This window comes from Peromyscus californicus, unplaced genomic scaffold, assembly GCF_007827085.1.
Source record: "Peromyscus californicus insignis strain IS unplaced genomic scaffold, ASM782708v3 Scaffold_3__1_contigs__length_106647218, whole genome shotgun sequence".
Classification (NCBI taxonomy): Eukaryota; Metazoa; Chordata; class Mammalia; order Rodentia; family Cricetidae; genus Peromyscus; species Peromyscus californicus.
Genome location: NW_026294551.1, coordinates 54,099,684 through 54,118,057, shown reverse-complemented (window position 1 = coordinate 54,118,057; position 18,374 = coordinate 54,099,684). Strand labels below are relative to the sequence as shown.

At 44.0% G+C, this 18,374-nt stretch overlaps 1 protein-coding gene and 1 non-coding gene across 6 annotated transcripts in view; both read left to right on the top strand.

Annotated features, from left to right (window-relative positions):
* The window catches only part of Myh10 (myosin heavy chain 10), a 134,666-nt gene that overhangs the window by 42,149 nt on the left and 74,143 nt on the right, over window positions 1–18,374 (top strand). For 3 of the 5 annotated variants that reach the window (XM_052756772.1, XM_052756776.1, XM_052756777.1), the window contains exons 4-6: window positions 640–667; window positions 13,096–13,198; window positions 13,756–13,785. In XM_052756772.1, coding sequence (XP_052612732.1) covers window positions 640–667; window positions 13,096–13,198; window positions 13,756–13,785 — 161 coding nt within the window. The remainder of the gene's footprint in view (window positions 1–639; window positions 668–13,095; window positions 13,199–13,755; window positions 13,786–18,374) is intronic. The other 2 variants (XM_052756775.1, XM_052756778.1) reach the window with 1 other exon arrangement.
* LOC128123575 (small nucleolar RNA SNORA40) lies at window positions 12,708–12,829 on the top strand. Its single transcript, XR_008222749.1, has one exon. It is a non-coding gene; the product is annotated as a small nucleolar RNA SNORA40 (small nucleolar RNA).

Here is an 18,374-nt window from a genome sequence, read left to right as displayed (position 1 = left end):
CATCCAGGCACCCACTTTCCCCACCTAGGTCCCACTTCCCAATAATGCTATCATATTATGAGCCTATCAAGGAATTAATCCATTGACAAGATTAGAACCCAGAGGACCCAGTCATGTCCCCCATCAGCTGGCAACTGACGTGACACATGAACCTTCAGGGAACTTCTCAGATTCAAATTGTAACAGGTCTAGCTGTATATGGTGGCACATGCCTATAATCCCAGCACTTAGGAGATAGAGACCAGAGGGTCATCCTCCATCACATGGCAAGTTCAAGACCAGCCAGGACTACATGAGACTATGTCTCAGAACACCAAAAACCAGGTATAACTTGACTTGAGATTGTGGTTAATCCTCATATAAACTGTTCTTACTAGCAGTGGGTATTCATGATATCATCCAGAAAGCAGTGTTTTCCTGTCTGAGTCCTTGTTACCCCAAAGAATGTGACCCAGCAGTGGGAGGCAGGTTATCTTGATTAAGTTTAGAACTGCATGTGATCAGGCTGTGGCAGAGTCAGCTTTGACCTGAAAGGACAATTACTACTATTTTATAGTCTGTTATTGCAACTCTATTATATAAAACATTATAAAATCAGGCAAATGGTCACTTTTTTGTTTGTTTTATTCTGTTTTATAGATCGTGAGGACCAGTCCATTCTTTGCACGTAAGTAAATGTTGACCTATTCAGAACTGATTCTGATTCTTTTGGAAAGTCGAGAATTGTCTTTTTGTTTTGGGGGAGGGAGTTGAGCAAGAGTGTGATTTAAACGTTGCAGTTATCCTCAGGCTAAGAGTGTACAGGATGCTCACAACTGCTGCTACTCCTCGGCTATCAGACAAGACTTCTCACATTTCATAAGTTAAATCTGTGCAATTTACCTCTTTAGTTTGTATGTCTAAGTATAGGCCGGCTGGAGAGTTCAGCAATATATTATTTTTACTCACTATTTATCAATCATCTCGTGCCTGCATACTGTGTGCTGCTGGATAGCACAGTATCTGGGCAGGACATGATTCACTGCACATTGGAAAGATGGCTTTGGCTGCAGCATAGACTTTGGGTTGGAGGAGATCTGTTAGGCGGTTGTGGTGACAGAGGCAAGGAGATGGTCATGAACCTTCAAAGAAGCAGTTGAGTTTAAGGGCTGTTGAGTTTAGGAGCCAGGTTACTGGGACTTGGTTTATGTGCTCAAAAAAAAAAGTGTATTTCTTGTTGGAATTAGGCTGTCCCCCTACATGAGACTTCTTTAGTTTGTATGTCTAAGTATAGGTTGGCCGGGAGCACACTGGAGTGGGAGACACCAATCTTGGTTTAGGCCACATTGCTGGCGGGTATCTGTGCTCATCCACTAGTGTGGAAATGCACTCAGAAGAGAGACCTGCAGAATGAATGGTGGAAGCTGTGTGCTGTCTGTGGATGCCTCGGGACAACCAGCACTCAGGAGAGAAACCAGAGGACAGGGGCCTTTCCAGAAAGGGCGAGCGCTCAGTGGGTCTGCTGCTGCCGGATACTGAGGGAGCCGAACAGAAACCATAGAACATGGAGGATGTCAAAACGACCTGAGTGATGGGGTGGGGAGGGCCTGGAAGTCAGACTGGAGCTGAGAGAAAAAGAAATTAGGGAAAACAAACAAACAGAAAACCAAGACGTACTGTTTCTCACATCAAGAATATGAATGGAACAATAGCTGACTAATACCTAGAGATCAGCAGAGTTCTTACTTCGTTGGTGCTTCTAACGTGGCCACGATGAGATGCGCTTGAAGGAGAGAGTGTTATCAAGAGTAGCAGGAGGAAGGAGAATTCGGTAGGGCTGGAAGGCATCACAGCTCTCCTATGGCAATGTCCACAGTCCCAAAGAAGGTCCACGGGGTGGAGAACTGGGAACTGAGAACTCTCTCCCATGTTGCCTTATTTATTTATTTAGTTATTTATTTTTGCTTTTTCAAGACAGGGTTTCTCAGTGTTGCCTTGGCTGTCCTAGAGCTTGATCTGTAGACCAGACTGTCCTCAAACTCAGAGATCCGCCTGCCTCTGCCTTTTTGGGGGGCAGGGTGGAGAGGAAGAAATAGAAAGCTCGATATGTAGTATGTGGTGCGAAGAGAGAGGTGTGAGAGAAGAAAAGGGGGAGTCTGCTTTGCTGTGTGAATTTTCTTCTGGCATCATTTAGCCTCAAGGAGTTACATACGGAGCTCTCCGTAGAAGCCTCATGGCTCAGCAGCATGGTCAGTCCTGGGAGAGGACTTGACAGCTGCTTGCTACCTCATCATGCAAACCTGACCACCCGAGTTTGATCCCTGGAACTCACATGAAGGAAGGAAGATGGAGGAAGAGAACCAGCTGCACAAACTGTCCTTGTCCTCCACACATGACCCTTGGAACACACACCCACACACTTAACACACATAAATAATAAATAAAAGTGACCATTAAAAAACAAAACAACAGCTCCGCATGGTTGCATGGTCCTGCAGGCTTCCCAGCAACTGTGTTGGAGGACTTACCTGTTGTCCTACTGTATAGGCCGGGCTTGGCCGTCTCACTCTGCCTCTGTAGTCAGCTATGGGTAGCTGGCCAACTGTTGGACAGGGTGCCTTGGCTTCTCTCTAGTGTCCTCTCATGCTGGCTTTAATGGGACAGCTGTATTCCAGAAGCAACAAGAGGTACATGCTCTGATCTCCACTGTGCCCCTCTCCCAAGCCAGATACAACCATGGCCTGAGTCCTCCTGGGAACCACTACAAGGTAAAGTATGAAACAATGAGCCATCACTTCGGTCCACCCTCCTAGGGTGCTGGCATAAAACCACATCTAGCCAACAAAAGGTGGCACACTCAATTCCCTCTTACATTGTGTTGTTTGGAATTGGGGTGGCTTTGCTTTCTTTCCTATTACTGGAAGTTGAACTAAAGGGCCTTGTGATGATGGGCAAGCATTCTGAGATATAGCTCAGCTCTCTTTTTATTTTGAGACAAGTTCTCACTAAATTTCCCAGGCTGGACTTGAACTTATTTCGTAATTCAGGCTGGCCTTGAACCTGCAGTCCTCCTGCCTCAGCCTCCCAATTAGTTGAGATTTCAGGCTGTGCCACCAGGTTCAACTGCATGAACTTTTTTGATGAAAACCTTTGAAAATATCTGAGAACAGCATACCCCTTAGAATGAAAGGCTGGTGGCTTCTGATCTTTGGCTGCCAAAATGACCACCACAGGCATTAGCACTTTCGATTAGAGGGTGGCATCCTGTAGAGTGGGCTTGTGCTCATAAGTGAGTGTCCTGGCAGCCTAGTTGTCTCCGCTTGGCTTAAGTAGCAACCATTAAGAACAGCGTTTGCTTTGTTTCCCATTCTTTTTTCATTTTAAAGTTCATTAAAACTTCATCATAAAGAACCTGAAAAAAAATTCACACAGCAAAACTAGCCAAACCCAGAGTCTGTACATCTCAATGAACTGTCACCCAGTTAGAAGAGCCGTTCTGGAGTGTGGAGAACGGCTCACGTTGCATTTCACAGTTCTCTGTCAAATATATTTGTGTGCACTTATCCAAAAATGAAGAGTGGGGCGGAGTTCAAACTAGAGAAACAATTAGCTCTATATTCTCTTTCATGATTCAAGTGATAAGAAATGACCCATTCTATTTCAAATTGTTGTTTTCTCCCAACACTTTGTCATTAATGTTCTCAGACCTGAAGCATGGTTGAGAGAGCTATAGTGAACACCCATGCACACCACTCAGACTCAACCATAATATTTTACTATAGTTGGTTTATCGTATCTGTCTGTTCATCCCTCTACCTGTCAGTCCATCTTTCTGCGTATGTTGGAGGGAGAGTGGTCTGGGGTTTGCATATTTATTTACTGGAAGGGCCAGATATAGGAAAAAAGAGAAGCTTTGTTTACACATAAAATAATTGTCAATGATGATAGATTAGTTATTGTCAACTTGACACAAACCTAGACATATCTGGGAAGAGAGAGCCTTTTTTAAAAATTTATCACATCACTACTATTTATTTGTCTGTTTGGCATGTGTGTGAGTGTGCACATGCTGTAGAGTATGTGTGGAGGGCAGAGGGTGACTTGTGGGAACTGGTTCTCTCTATCTACCTGTGGGTTCCAGGCACTGAAACTCAGGTCCTCAGGCTTGGCATCTAGTACCTAGTGAGCCATGTCTCCTGCCCAGGAAGACAGAGTCTTAATCGAGAAAATACCTCTGTAAGATTGACCTGTAGACAAGTCTGTGGGGTATTGTATTAATTAATGATTGATGTGGGAGAAGCCAGCTCACTGTGGGCGGTGTCTCCTGGTCAGGTGGTCCTGGGCTAAATAAGAAAGCAGGCTGAGCCAGGCTGTGGTGGTGCACGCACCCGGGAGGCAGAGGGAAGTGGATCTCTGTGAGTTCAAGACCAGCCTGGTCTACAAAGCAAGTTCCAGGACAGGCTCCAAAGCTACACAGAGAAACCCTGTCTTGAAAAAAACCGAAAACAAAGAAAAAGAAAGCAGCCTGAGCAAGCCATGAAGAGCAAGTGAGTAAGCACTGTTCCTTTGTGGACCCTGCTTCAGTTCCTGCCTTCAGGTCCCTGCCCTTGCCTGAGTTCCTTCCTAGACTTCCTCTGTGGTGGAGTGTTACCTAGAAGTTTAAGATGACATAAGCCCTCTTCTCCCCAAGTTGAATTTGGTCAGTGTTTTAGCACAGAATTAGAAACCTAATTCAGATGCATTACCTGCATTGCTGTCTGAAAGGTCATACCCTTTTTTGTTTGTTTATGCTTTGCCGTCTTGCCTGCCTGTATGTCTGTAAGAGGGTGTGAGATCTGCCGTGTGGGTGCCAGGAATTGAACCTGGGTTCTCTGAAGAACAAGCAGTGCTCTTAACCGCTGAGTCATCTCGCCAGCCCCCTGAAAGATCATATTCTAACCTTAACTGTAACGGTATGGAGGAGGTCAGGGCTTCAGTTGGGAAGCCTGGAGGATTACCACAGCTTTTCCCGAGGGCGGCTCAAGGGCAGCTGCGCATGTCCAGAGGCTCTCCTAAGTTCAGGCGGTGTTTATTTTGGTGACTGCCAGTTGTTTAGATATGTAGGTTAAAGTAGTTTTCTCTTATTTAGTAAGCCACGATTCCCTTCACTTAGTGCTTTTCAAGACCAGTTGTTAACTGATCGGTACATTTCTCCCTAAATGTTTTGGTATATAGGCAGTATTATTTAAAGTCCAATGTTTTCATCCTTTCTTTTGGAGCAAAATCCATATAATGGGGTTCACACATCCTAAGTGTAGTTTTTGCCGAGTCATTTGTAGAAGCTAAACCTGTATCTATCAGGATACAGAAGACAGTCCTGTCACCCCAGAAGGTCCTTCCTCTGTCCTAGTTGTAATGATACAGCGAGGCACTGGGAGGCCTTGGCAGGTTTTGGAGTCAAGGTGCCCCAAGGCGGGTGAGACATGCCATGCAGGTACGGAGAAAGGTGGAAAGTTATTCACATGGCAGATGCAACATCCATGTGGCAAGTTTATTTTGGGGTTTGGGGAAAGGGGAGAGAAATGGAGGGAAGGAGAAAAGAAAGAGCTAGAAAGAGGGAGAAGGGGGGGAAGGTGCATGCTACCTGCGGGGGGAGGGGGGTGCTTTTTCCTCTTAAGGGGACTTTAAAGTAAGATAACGTCAGGATGCTGGGTGGGTCTCCAAGGGGCGAGTCAGAGTACTAACACTAGTAAATGTTCATCTTGATCTTTTTCATCCTTGCCTTTTGTTTGTTTTTGTTTTTAGACACCACAATTGTGACATTTTATAGCTTTCATATTTATATTATAAGGTAACACTGTGGGCCAAAAATATGAAAATGTGAAATATTGTATTCCAGGTTTAATATTCTATGTTCCTTGGTGCTTTTGAAAATCCAAGTAAAGTATTCCAAGAGTGTGTTCACATCTGCCTTACACTGGTCTATAACCAAGCTAAAGTTTTCTATATGCAAATAACTAGTCAACTTCATGAGGAAGTTATTTTGTGTTCATGATTTAGTAATTATTTTATACTAAATACCTATTTACACAGTATCACAAATCACAAATAGAAGCAATGTGGGTTTTGTTTATGACAGTAAGAATGTACAGAGCTCGAAAGACAGCTCAGCAGTTAAGAGCTCTGGCCGCTCTTCTAGAGACTTGGATTGGATTCCCAGCATCCACATGGTGGCTGTTTGCAGCCCTCTTCTGGGTTCTGAGGGCATGCATACATGTAGTGCACAGGCATACATGCAGGCAAAACACCCATACATATAAAATAAGAACAAATACATAGAAAAAGTATGTACATAGTTTGATTTTTATCTTTAAGCTTTACTTTTGTAGTTGTTTAGTTTCTAATTTGCATTTCCTACAAAGGCTGAACTTCCAGCTTAAACCCTGAACCTCTTCTGCCCACGTAGTGTGAGCCTGCAGACCCACTGCTGGTCATTGTGAGGACACACCAGGTATTGGTAAAGAGAGCCACATCTTTCATGTTCAGACTCCACTGCTGAACTGGAAGAGAAAGTGAACCCCCCTGTTGACTCTCCATGGCGTTAGCATTAAGGTTGATAAAGCAGTTATCCTTAGTCCCTTCTTTAGAGAACACTGAAACTTTATTACTCTGATTTTAGACAAGCTGATCGCCCCAAATTTCTTTTCCTTTTAAATATATTTTAGTATAGTGTAATGATTGTCTCCAGTCAAGATGTGACATTTATGGTTTGTGTTTGTTTTTGTAAAGTGGTTATCTACCATATACAAATGTCCAGAGTTGAGTCCTGCATTGAGGGCAGTTGGGTGTTGCTAAGAGTAGCATTCCTTAAAGTTTCAAGATAAACAAATGGATGGAATTGATTACTGGTGAACTGAGGATGTAGCTCACTTGGTAGAATGCTTGCCCAGCACGTACGGTGCTCTAGTTTTGATACCCAGCATCACATAAACCAGGCATAATGGGATACACCTGTAATCTGAGTGATGTAATCCCAAGTAGAGGTGGGTCAAGGTCTCCTCTGGCTACCTAATGAGTTTGAAGATAGCCTAGGCCAGGTAAGATGACAATATAGTGTTGTTGAAAGCCATCTTATGGTCAGGTGGACATCTGATGATCTTATCCCAATCTGTGATCCCCATCACATAGCCTCTTTGGATCCCAGTTTGCTTTTCTGGGGACTCTATTTTAGATGTCCTCAAGCCATAAAACTTGGGAAATTTTTATATTGCTCTTTAAACTGTAACTAAGCTATAAGGGTGGTGGGGGTGGGAAAGGAAGCATATGAAGCCACTGGTAGATAGAAATTTAAGAAGCTCTGGGTAGAAATATGTGTTTGTTAAATTTTTTTGAAGTTAGGGGGGAAAATAGTGAGTTGTGGTGGTATACACTTTTTTTTTTTTTTTTTGGTTTTTCGAGACAGGGTTTCTCTGTGTAGCTTTGTGCCTTTCCTGGAACTCACTTGGTAGTCCAGGCTGGCCTTGAACTCACAGAGATCCGCCTGGCTCTGCCTCCCAAGTGCTGGGATTAAAGGCGTGCGCCACCACCGCCCGGCGGTATACACTTTTAATCCCAGCACTCTGGAATCAGAGGCAGGTGATCTCTGAGTTCAAGGACAACTAGGGCTACATAGAGAGACCCTGTCTCAAAAAAACAAAATAAAAAAAAAGATGAGGGGAAGTATTCTAGGCGAAGAAAAGAAGCTAACATCTTTACCTGTTGTCCCCAACACTTGTCACGTTAGGACCCATAAAGTGTTGCGTGGAGCCAGTGTTAGTGTGGTGGAGGGGACTTGAACAGCGGTCTCCATCATAGTCTCCTGCTAGGGAGCCGCCTTCTAAAGGACCGGTGTTTGTGTCTTTGACAGGTTTTCATTGGTAACTGTCATTTTTTAAAGATTTTATAAAATGTAAGTTGTTTCAGTTTAATAGTGGTTTACATTTCAGAGAAAAGGGAAGGATATTGTTTATAGAAATAAAAAATATAGCTCGAAAATAACCAGAAACTAGAAAACTGTGGACATCCAGCACAGATTATTACTTTTAGACTAAAGTTTGAAAGTGAGGAAAACTTGTTTGCCTATGTTGTGTGTTCAGTAAATGTTGGTTGAGCACATATATTAAAAATATGTTAATTTTGAAATTATGGGAAACCATTTATTAATATATTATACCCACATTTAATATAGAAAAGAGGGCACTGTAGCCAGGGTTTTAAGGTTAAAGGTCCTGACTCCTAGAGTCCCAACTGATTGGGTTGGTTTACCCATCGGAAAGTGCCCATCAGAGAGATGAATACGGTGAAGCACAGAGGATGAAGCCAGCGTGGTACAGTGTGAAGAGGAAAGGGGTCCATCGATGTCCCTCCCCAGGCCATTTCCAGACCTGAGATTTCAGTTTGAATAGAGGAAGAACTGAGCCTGCTCAGAGGCAAGCAGTGAAGCAGGTGTGCTCAGTGTGGTCCGCTTGACGGCCACCTTAGTTCTGGGTCTGCGAGGTGGTTTGAGGAAGCCCTAATGCTTCCTAATGAAGGGAGCAGTCTGGTTCCCTTGGAGAACTCCGGCTTGGAGGTGAGCTCATGCAGTAATAAGTCTGCAAAGCTCTGACAGGCCTGGAAACCAAGGTGAATGCAGGTTTTTCTGGAGACTTGGAGCATCTTTTAGAGGACCTGAGACAGAAATTTGTAAAAGCTGACAGGGAGACACCTCAGTTGCTTCTCTCTTGGCACATTCAGCCTTAAAGGGGGTGAGATGGTACAGGAATCACCAACTTTTAGACAGCCACGCCTTGCGTGGTTACCTGGCCCGGTCAAGCAGGTGACTGATCAAAAGGAAAAGAGACAGACAAAGATGCCACGCGTCTGTCCTGCTTTTAGTCACCTTGCGGGGCCAAGTGAGGAGCCTGTGCTCCTCAGAGAGAGCTGTGTCCAGGAGATGGTCATTGTAGGAGGAAGTGGTGATCTCCAAATTGAAGTTATTTCAGGCAAGGATATCAGGCCAGGGATACTTTTGATGTGACACACATCCAGAAAATAAAAACAAGGAAAGAGCTTTCTTATTGGCAGAATTGGGGTCCAGAGGAATTCAAAGAAGGACCCCAGAGTAGCTGTGTGTTAATAATCTGCTTTTATTTTTATTTTTTATTAGGTTTTTGTTTCCGATTGTACATCCCTTTGAGGAGCTAACGAAGGCTCGAGAGCTCTCTAGAAAATGTGAAAATAGGTTAAAAACTCCTGGTAGATACTGTCCAGTGCACTTCAGCAGATGTGGCACCTTGACCACTTTTTTGGCTTTAGATTAACTCTGTACTCTGACTCACACACTCTGTACAGGAAAGGGGTACATGGTGCCAGATGACCTCCCTTCCCTAACTGTGTTCTGCTGGGGACCACAGTGACACATGGCATCACTTTAAAGCTGAAGCTGCCTTGCAAACCAGTTTCTTGGTGGAAATGAAGCCCATCTCTTTGCTGCCTCCTATCTGGGGTCTTGGTCTAGTGCTCGCCCACTCTTCCGGGGTCTTCTTATCTCTGCAGAAGTCTGCTGGACTTCCTGCTTGGTTCTTCCCCTTTACTTTTCCCCAGTAGTTTTACACTCTACTTTTCTTCTTCTATGTGTGTGGGTACACCTGTATGTGTGCCTATGTACCACTTGTGTGCCTAGTGCCCATGGAGACCTGAAGAGGGCATCACACCCCCTGGAACTGGAGTGACAGACAGTTGTGAGCCACCATGTGGGTCTGTCCTGGAAGAGCAGCCAGTGGTCTTACCCATGAGCCATCTCTCCAGCCTTCCTTCTGCTTTCTTAGGATGTTTTTGTTTCTTCAGCTTCTGTCTATTGCGATGTGTCATTTCCCATTGTGTTTCATTTTTTTGTTTTTCCCAAAATTGTGTTCTAATTTCTCTGTGATCTCCCATGTTAACATAAATCTTTTTGTTGTTACTTCCTGTTGAGCTCTTCATTGTCCTCCTAATCATCACGATTCACACCACTGCCAGGCACAGTTCTGAATGCTTACATGTTAATTCAGTTGCTCGAAATCACTTTTTCTCATTTTAATCTCTACACTAAGTCTCAGAGGAGCAAGTACCTTCTCTAGAACACGGGAGGTAGGAATAGTGTTTCTGGTCTTTCTCTTACTATTTAACAACAGAGCTCAATCCATTTATAAAGGGGAAAGGCTTATCTGGGCTCATGGTATCAGCCCCTGCTTGGTTGGCTCCATTGTCTGGGGCCTGTTGACAGTGCAGAGCATTAGGGTAGGGACCATGCATTGCACCAGAGCTGTAAGGAGACGAGCAGGTCCTGGATTCCAACATCCCTCTCAAGGATGTGACCTCAGTGACGTAATTTCCTTTCCACTAAGTCTCATCCATAAGGGCCAGTAGTGCTGTGACTCAGAAACCAAGCCTTCATCACGTGGGCCTTCAAGGGTCACTCAATATCCAAACTGGTAAAGGGAAGATTGAAATCTAGGCAGGTCATATTTATTCCATAGTTCACAGTCTTAACCACTTCATCAATACTATAAGTTCGTAAAGCATCTTAGTGTAGGGATTCAAGCTGCCTCGTGTTTAATCAGTCAACATCTGAGTGGACATTGCAGGTAGTGTTGCACATTACTAACAATGTGCTTTAGTTACTGCCAGTTTTTCTTCAAGAACTTTATATGTACGAGCTATTGTTCCATATTGTGATGGAGAATCAGGAGTCATAATCTGAAACTTACCAGAGGTCTGGAGGAAAATACAGAGAGATTTAATGGTACAAATTACATAAAATGATAATTTAAAGGATGTAATATTCTTAAATGCTTTCTAAAGTGGGCAGAAACCTTATTGAAAGTTTGGTAGTTTGAGTACTTAAGACTCAGAAACTCCTAGGAGGAGATGTAGAGGTGGTCAGTGTATTGGTCAGGGTCCTCTGGAGGAACAGAATTGGTGTGTGTGTGTGTGTGTGTGTGTCTGTGTAGGATTTATTAGAGTGCCTTACAGGCTGATCTGGCTAGTCCAACAATGGCTGTCTCTTGATAGAAAGGCCAGGAATCCAGTAGTCGTTCACTGCAGTAGGCTGGATGTCTCAGCTGGTCTTCAGTATGTGCTGGAATCCTGAAGTAGGTTCTAACACCAAGAAGGGACTCCTCAACAGCAGGCTAGATGAACTTGCCAGCCAGAGTGAGGGCAGGTGGACCAAAGAGCAAAAGCTTCCTTCCATGTCCTTTTAGGTGGGCTGCCACGAGAAGGTGCAGCTAGATTTGGGGTGTGTCTCCTGACTGCAGATGATCCAGATTTAGTGTTGGTCTCCCACCTCAGATGATCCGGTCAAGAAAATCCCCCACAAGTGTGCTCAAGCTGCTTGGGTTTTAGTTGATTCCAGATGTATGTAGTTAAGTTGACAACCAAGATCAGCCTCACAGGCAGCAGTATGTGGTGTGACCGTAAGTTGGTAAGGGGTTTGTGTCTGGGATCATCAGATTTTGGAACTGGGAGGGAGCAAAGCAATTGCCTCCGTTTTCAGAGTTGGGATATGGAAGCTCAGCGATCTTTTCCTACTCCAGTCCCTACAGCTGGTCACTAAGATCCCTTTGCTCAGCTCTCCTGCGGTAGAGACTGAGGTTGACCAGCTACAGAGTTGGGGAGACAATGCAACCAGGAAGCCTGCTGGAAACTTGAGGCGTCGGCTGTTCCAGTAATACCGTTCAAATATAATTCAAAGGAGGAGTCAGCATTTGCTGGGAGAGTTAGTGGCAAGCCAAAGCATTTAGAGACTGCACTCTAGTGCAGGTGAACCAGGTTTAAAACTTTAGTTAGAGATGAAATGTCTTCTTATAATTCAAGTCATTTATATATAATCTTGTGTATGTAATATATAAAAGTATATTATAACTTTTTATATACTCATATATTAAAAGAGTAAGCCATTGCTCATTTTGTGGAGACTATACTATTCTGAGCAGAGAGGCGAGAAATTGCGTGTGCCTAAGTACCCAGAGGGCCATCTGTACTTCAAGCTTAGTCCAGAATATAAGGTTCAGTATCGTACTGTGTAAGGTTATGTGGGTTCAGACACAGACCAGCCGGTGAGGTCATGCAGTCAGAAGCCCCATGTGTGAGGCCACTACCTGTGGGAAGGCTCTCTCAAGGTGTGTGCCAGGGGCAACATTGGTTCCGACTAGGAAGACCCTCAGTGCTTTGGAGGTGAACACCAGCGACAAGCGTCCAGAGCTGTCGGTTCCTTCAGACTGTGGTCTCCAAAGCAGTGTTTGGGGATTTCTCTGTCATGCTAGGGGATGTTTCCAGTACAGTGGGGTTTTGTTTTATTTTTTGTTTTCCATGAGCATTTAATACATTTCTCTTTGCTTTGGAAGCTCTTACCTCAGGTGTAGGAAAAATATATTTTGGAATATTCCTTTGTTCTCTCACAAGTACTACCAGTGATATTTATTTGGATTTATTTAATACTTTTTTTTGTTTGTTTTCTGTTAATACAGGGTTTCTCTGTGTAGCCCAGGCTGTCCTGGAACAACTCAGAGACCCGCCTGCCTCTGCCTCCTGAGTGCTGGAATTAAAGGTGTGGGACTTAATCTTTTAATCCCACCACTTTGGAGGCTGAGGCAAGAGGATCACTGTGATTTTGAAAGAGTAGTCCACATTGCATGTTCCAGGCCAGCTAGACTTGGCTACAGTAGGAGACAGACACACACCTGCAGATGGGCTTCTGTGTGCCTACTGAAATGGTAGGACAGATGAAAGACAGGTGCAAAAATAAGTTCTCCTTTGCAAGCCAGAACTCATTGTTCAGTATCTATTTTTGATACATACAAGAAAGAATATGATTTTCAAGACAGTTCAGTGATGGTGGTGTTGATAGCGAGGTTAACTCTAAGAATAAAGAGTTGATAATCTAAAAACACAGAAAAGCAGTAACAATACATTTTCCTTTCTGTTATTACTGTTGCCTGTAAGTTTTCTCCTGCCTTCTTTCCCCTTTTTTTCTTTCCCTAATTCTTATTCTGCTCAGTTTTGTTTTATCAGTTGTAATTTTGGAACACATGTCCTCAGCTCTCTTTTTACAGTGGCCGATGTTGATATTTCTTTTAGGGGTGAATCGGGTGCCGGGAAGACAGAGAATACAAAGAAGGTCATTCAGTACCTTGCCCATGTTGCTTCTTCACACAAAGGAAGAAAGGACCATAATATTCCTGTAAGTCTCTGCTCCATTGCTTTTGTCTGCGTTTCATTCTTTTGTAAGAACAGAGGCCAACCAGGAAAGCGCAGCTACTTCACACACTGCCCTGCCTAGCAGCTCCCTGGCCACACACCCAGCAGCCCTGCTTTTCCTTCCAATCTGGAGGAGCCAGGCACAGTACACAGAAATTAGCTAGGCTTTCTCATAAGGCAAATGGGAATTTTGGCCCAGTTTCTGGCAGAGATTGGTGAGAATTGTTATAAATTAATAAGCAGTGCCTATGACGATTTCTTATTTACGCCAAATGAGTGTAAACGATTTTAATGATTCTTTACGGATTACAGAGTAGCCGTTGGCTGCTGCCTATAGCAGCCCTAGGGGTTGGGGGATCTGTGGGAAGATGGATGAATGGTAGGAAAGGTAGAAACACAGAATATGGGTGTCAGTGAACCTCTCATGCTTGGAGGTGCTGTGGTAGTTGGTGAGCTTTTGTGTGCCAGCCAAACCAGCTCCCTCTGCACGCTGGCTTGGTACTCTGTGCTAATGTCTGCTTATCTGTTTGTAATGAGCAGCAGGAATCGCCTAAGCCAGTGAAACCCCAGGCAAGTGGTTTTCTTTCTGCTTCTCAGTCTTGAGTGCCTGCCCTGCTTGCTGTCTTTAGAGCGAGCCTCCCCTAGAAACATGTAGCACTCTTGGTTCCAAGCGGAATCTGTTCTAAAACGAGATTTAGTGTTGCCAATGTATTGCTGGAGTCTTATTTTTTCACACGAAGCAGCATGCACTTGTGCTTTAGATTATGTTCTAGATAATCTGAATATTTTCCCTTTTATCATGACATTGAAATGCATGTTTATGAAGTCTTTTTTATGGGTTGTTTTTTTTTTTTAGTTTATGAAGATGATTTCTTTTGTATTAGGTGGAGCTATCTTACTATTTAGCAAGCACATGAAAACTTTGTTTTATGCTGTACGTTACATTTAAAATTGGGGACACAACCTTTGGGGCAACTAAATTTCTAATAAGTTTTGATGGCATTGTATAATTTATGCTTGTGTGTGTTTCAGCCCAAAGGCTTGCCTTTTTGTATTTAATATCCTCAATAAATTAGAATTTTCTTTGTGCTGGGCAAGTAGTGGAAGGGTTATCAGCTGCCTGCCTTTTAGCCTAGCATGCCCAACATTGGACAAACCACAAACCAGAGCCAGACTTCCTGCTTCCCTGGAGAGGGAGGACAGAACTGAGCTGGAGTCCTTGAAGACGGGAACAATTAGGGTTATGTCTCCCACAAGCATGATGGTGCCATTAATTTAAAGCAAGAAGCAGTGATGTTGAGTCATATAGCTGATCTATTAATACATATAGAAGAGATCATACCTACATCCACACCCAGAGGAACTGTCATAGATGCTGAGACTCTCAAGTATCTTTCTTAACATTTAAGGTGAGAAATTGTCCATCAGTAGAGCTCTGTTTATCTATGAGGGCCTGGGGTGGTCTTTTGTGACTTACTGCAATCCAGGTCAGCAGTATAGCTTGGAAGAGTTAATGAATGAGTTCTCATGCTATGGGATATGTAAAGGCTTCTTTGGTATTTGAAGGAAGACAACATGATAAGAAACCAGCTTTTCTCTGTGCATTCAAGATTTTTAGTCAGTACCCAGAACACTAATGAGATAGTGTTAAATAAGCAAGATAACTTCAGATTTTCCAGGTTCTCTGAAACACAGGAGCCATCGTCATTTACATTTTGTTTCGATGTCATTGTAAAGTATAGTGCATCCCAGTTGTACGTGGGTAGCATGCCACACTTGGATGTCTCAGGGGTTCCAGTCCATCCCCGGAAGCAAATCCTCCCCAAGGAGAAGGCTGCTGCTTTGGGCTGCGCTGTCCCTGCTGGGTTGCATGTCTCTGCATGTGTCAGCTGTGTGTACAAGCTGCAGGGCTGCCTTTCTGTTTGTTGCTGCCTTGGTCAGGTCTGTAGTAGCTTTGTGATACGTTCAGAAATGTGCAAGTATTGGTTCTCAGCTGGTCTCCAACCCCGGAAAATAGGAGCTCATGCAGCAGTCCCTTGATACCTGAGCAGTATTGGCTGCGGGACCCGCTCCTTATCCTCCTCATACGCCAAAATCCTCAGATGCTCAGGTACCATCTAGAAAATGGAGCTTGTGCGGTCCTCTTGTGTAATTTAAGTCACACTAGAGTACTTAAAATGCCCACTATGACATCCACATCCGCACTGTGTAAATAGTTGTTGTGGTGATAAGGGGGAACCTGTATGTCTGGAACAGGTGCTACCCCCAACACCGAATATTTCAGTTGCATTCTTGGTTGAATTTGTGGGTGCAGAGCCTGCAGAGCGCCGACTGTACCTTGCAAAGTCCCTATTTGTTTTAGTTTCATTTTTTCTCCCACTCTCCTCCTTTATTCCACTGGTTTCTGAATTTACATGGAGCTTTATTGGCCAAATATTGCAGTATAATTCATATTATACCGTTTCCCCATTTACACACACAGCTCTGTGCTTTTGTATATTCACGATTACACAGTTCAACATCACCAGTGTAGGACATTTTCTTTTTGTCTCCCCACGAGAAACCCGTCTGTCCACTAGCAGTCACCTCCCATTTCCTCCTGCACTGGCAACCACCAAGCCACTCTGTGTCCTATGTGCCTGTTCTGGACACTGTATATGAAGGAGAATTGTTCTCCGGCTTCTTTCACTTAGCATGATGCTTTCAAGGGTTAGCCTCCAGTGTACATTAGAAGCAGAGCATTCTTCTTTATGGCCTACAATATTCGGTTGTATTAAATATGCCCCATTTTATTTGTCCACTCGGTAGTTGGCAGATGTTTGGGTTGCTTCCAGTTTGGGCCATTTTGAACATTTAAGTACTTATTTTGTGAGAACATTGTTTCGTTGATCTTGGGCGCTCACCTTGAATGGCATTGCTGGATCGTGTGCAAACGGGAGTGTTTGTCTCTGGTGTCCTCCCCATACTCGGCAATGCGCTGTCTGCCCTTTGGTGTAACACCCAAGTGCTACGGCACGTCGTTTATGTTTCCCTTGAAAATACGAGTAAATAAAAGAAACACTGGTTTTCAAAATTCAAGTTACAAAAGGAAACTTCGAGCAAAGATTTATCTGTGAACTTTTAGATATGTTTTATAACATAATTGAAAGTTATATTTGGCGTTACGCCCTCAGTACCACCCACCCACCAGGCAGCTCAAGCACAGTACCACTGAGGTTTTTCTCCTAGCGGGTCGCTCAGAGGTTTTACATGTCCGTTGCTGCTTTGCGCCTCAGTATGGGGCATTTCAGAGTAGATTCGGGAATTTTTAAAACTTACCATCTGCTGAGGATGATGTCTTCGAGCCAATGCACCTGCCTCCTCGGTGCCCTAACCACGAAGGTGACGCCACAGAGAGGGAGACTAGAGCGTGCTGTTTGCAGTTGGAATGTGATTTTCCGTTTGTGGTGACGCCTCCTACCCTCACCCTCCTCGTGCTCTGGAGCACTTGTGCTGGGTCCTGCGCAGTACAGCGGGTCCTTGCCCCACGACGGCTGGCTGGCTGGCCAGGAGTTTTGAAAGAATACATCCAAACACTTCAAACTCATCTTCTACCAACAGTGTGTTGTATACTATAGAACAAACACAAGAATATAGTTTTCGCCATGATTGATAAACCTTAAAACAATATATAACTAAATACTTAGCATTTTGTAAACATTGAGAACATTTATTGATATCATATAGAATAGAAGCAAAGGTGAGTGCTTACCTAGTTCTAGTGGGGATATCGATAGTCATTGTTCCCTGATAGTTTTTAGAGATAGGAGTACCATTTACCTATTAATTAAGTCTATTAATTCTAAGACTGTGGTAGTGGTTTTACATTAGCTTTGTGTAAGATCTATACTGGGTCTCACCGATGTCTCAGAGGTGGTAGGAGAAAAACAACCCATGACACCATTAGTAAAGCCAACAGGAGTGGCACAGAAATCTAGTCTGCATGTTGACTTTGGGGACCTCAGCCCAGATCATAGGGTTGCCTTTGGCTCACCCACCACCCCCTTTCCAGCACTACTGAATGTTTTAGGACTTACTGTACATCCGCTCAAACATTTGCCCATGTCATTTTGACCTGATACTGACATAAGGGAAGGGAATTGGTGAGAGAAATGTGACCCAGAGAGTCCCTGTTGCCATGCCTAGGGACATAGAACCAGGAATGCTGTGCTTGTTTCTCTTCCACGTTCGGAAGGCACCTTAGGTGGATTATTAGGCTTTTCATTATGACTTGGCAGGATGGTACACGATTTTAAAGAATTGGTATGTCAGCCCTCCGTCTCACGGTAGGCACTTCACTTACCAGAGCATCAGTTTCCCTGACAATTACTGCATTCTAATCCCACAAACTGAATCGAATAGCAAGGGGGAGAGGGGGCCTTTGGAGGTTCAGATAACTGGTACAAAATCAGTGTGCTACAAGCATTACAAGACCTCAGTAACAATCAGGCTGATGGAAGTATTGGCTCACAGAATGGTAACAGGCAATCTCCCTACCCCCCTGCAGTGTTAAGGGTTGAATCCATGGCCTGGCACATGCCAGGCAAGCATTCTGCCTCTGAGCTACATCCCCAGCCCATAGCAGACCTTAGTAATAATACCTCTCAGTAATCAAAATTAGCTCAAGATGAAAACCATCTTTAAGAAATTTTAGTGGCTGGGTGGTAACATCCCAGCAATTGGGAGGCTGAGGCAGGTGAATCCCTGGGAGTTAGGGGCCAGCCTATTCTGCATAGTAAGTTCAAGGACAGCCAGGGCTACATAATGAGACCCTGTCTCAAAACAAAAAAAGAAAGAAAGAAAATTTGTTAGCATATAATATAAAGAGGTTTACATAAAAAAAATCCAAGTATTTATCAGACAACAAACTGTAAGATTCACTGTACAGAGAGGTTACCTAACGCCCAGAAAGGGAAGTGACCAGAAGAGAGGACCAGTTCTTGACTGTATTCAGCTGAACACAGCGGTAGACTGGTTAGGGCCTGTGAGATCTGGGCAGTCCAGACTGACAGCAGAAGCATGTCCGAATGTTTGTGGGTGCCTTGGGAACACTGCCTGCCCTTCAAACTGCATCACATTGCAGAGTCCCCAGCAGGGGGATGCTGAAACTGAGGTCGGGT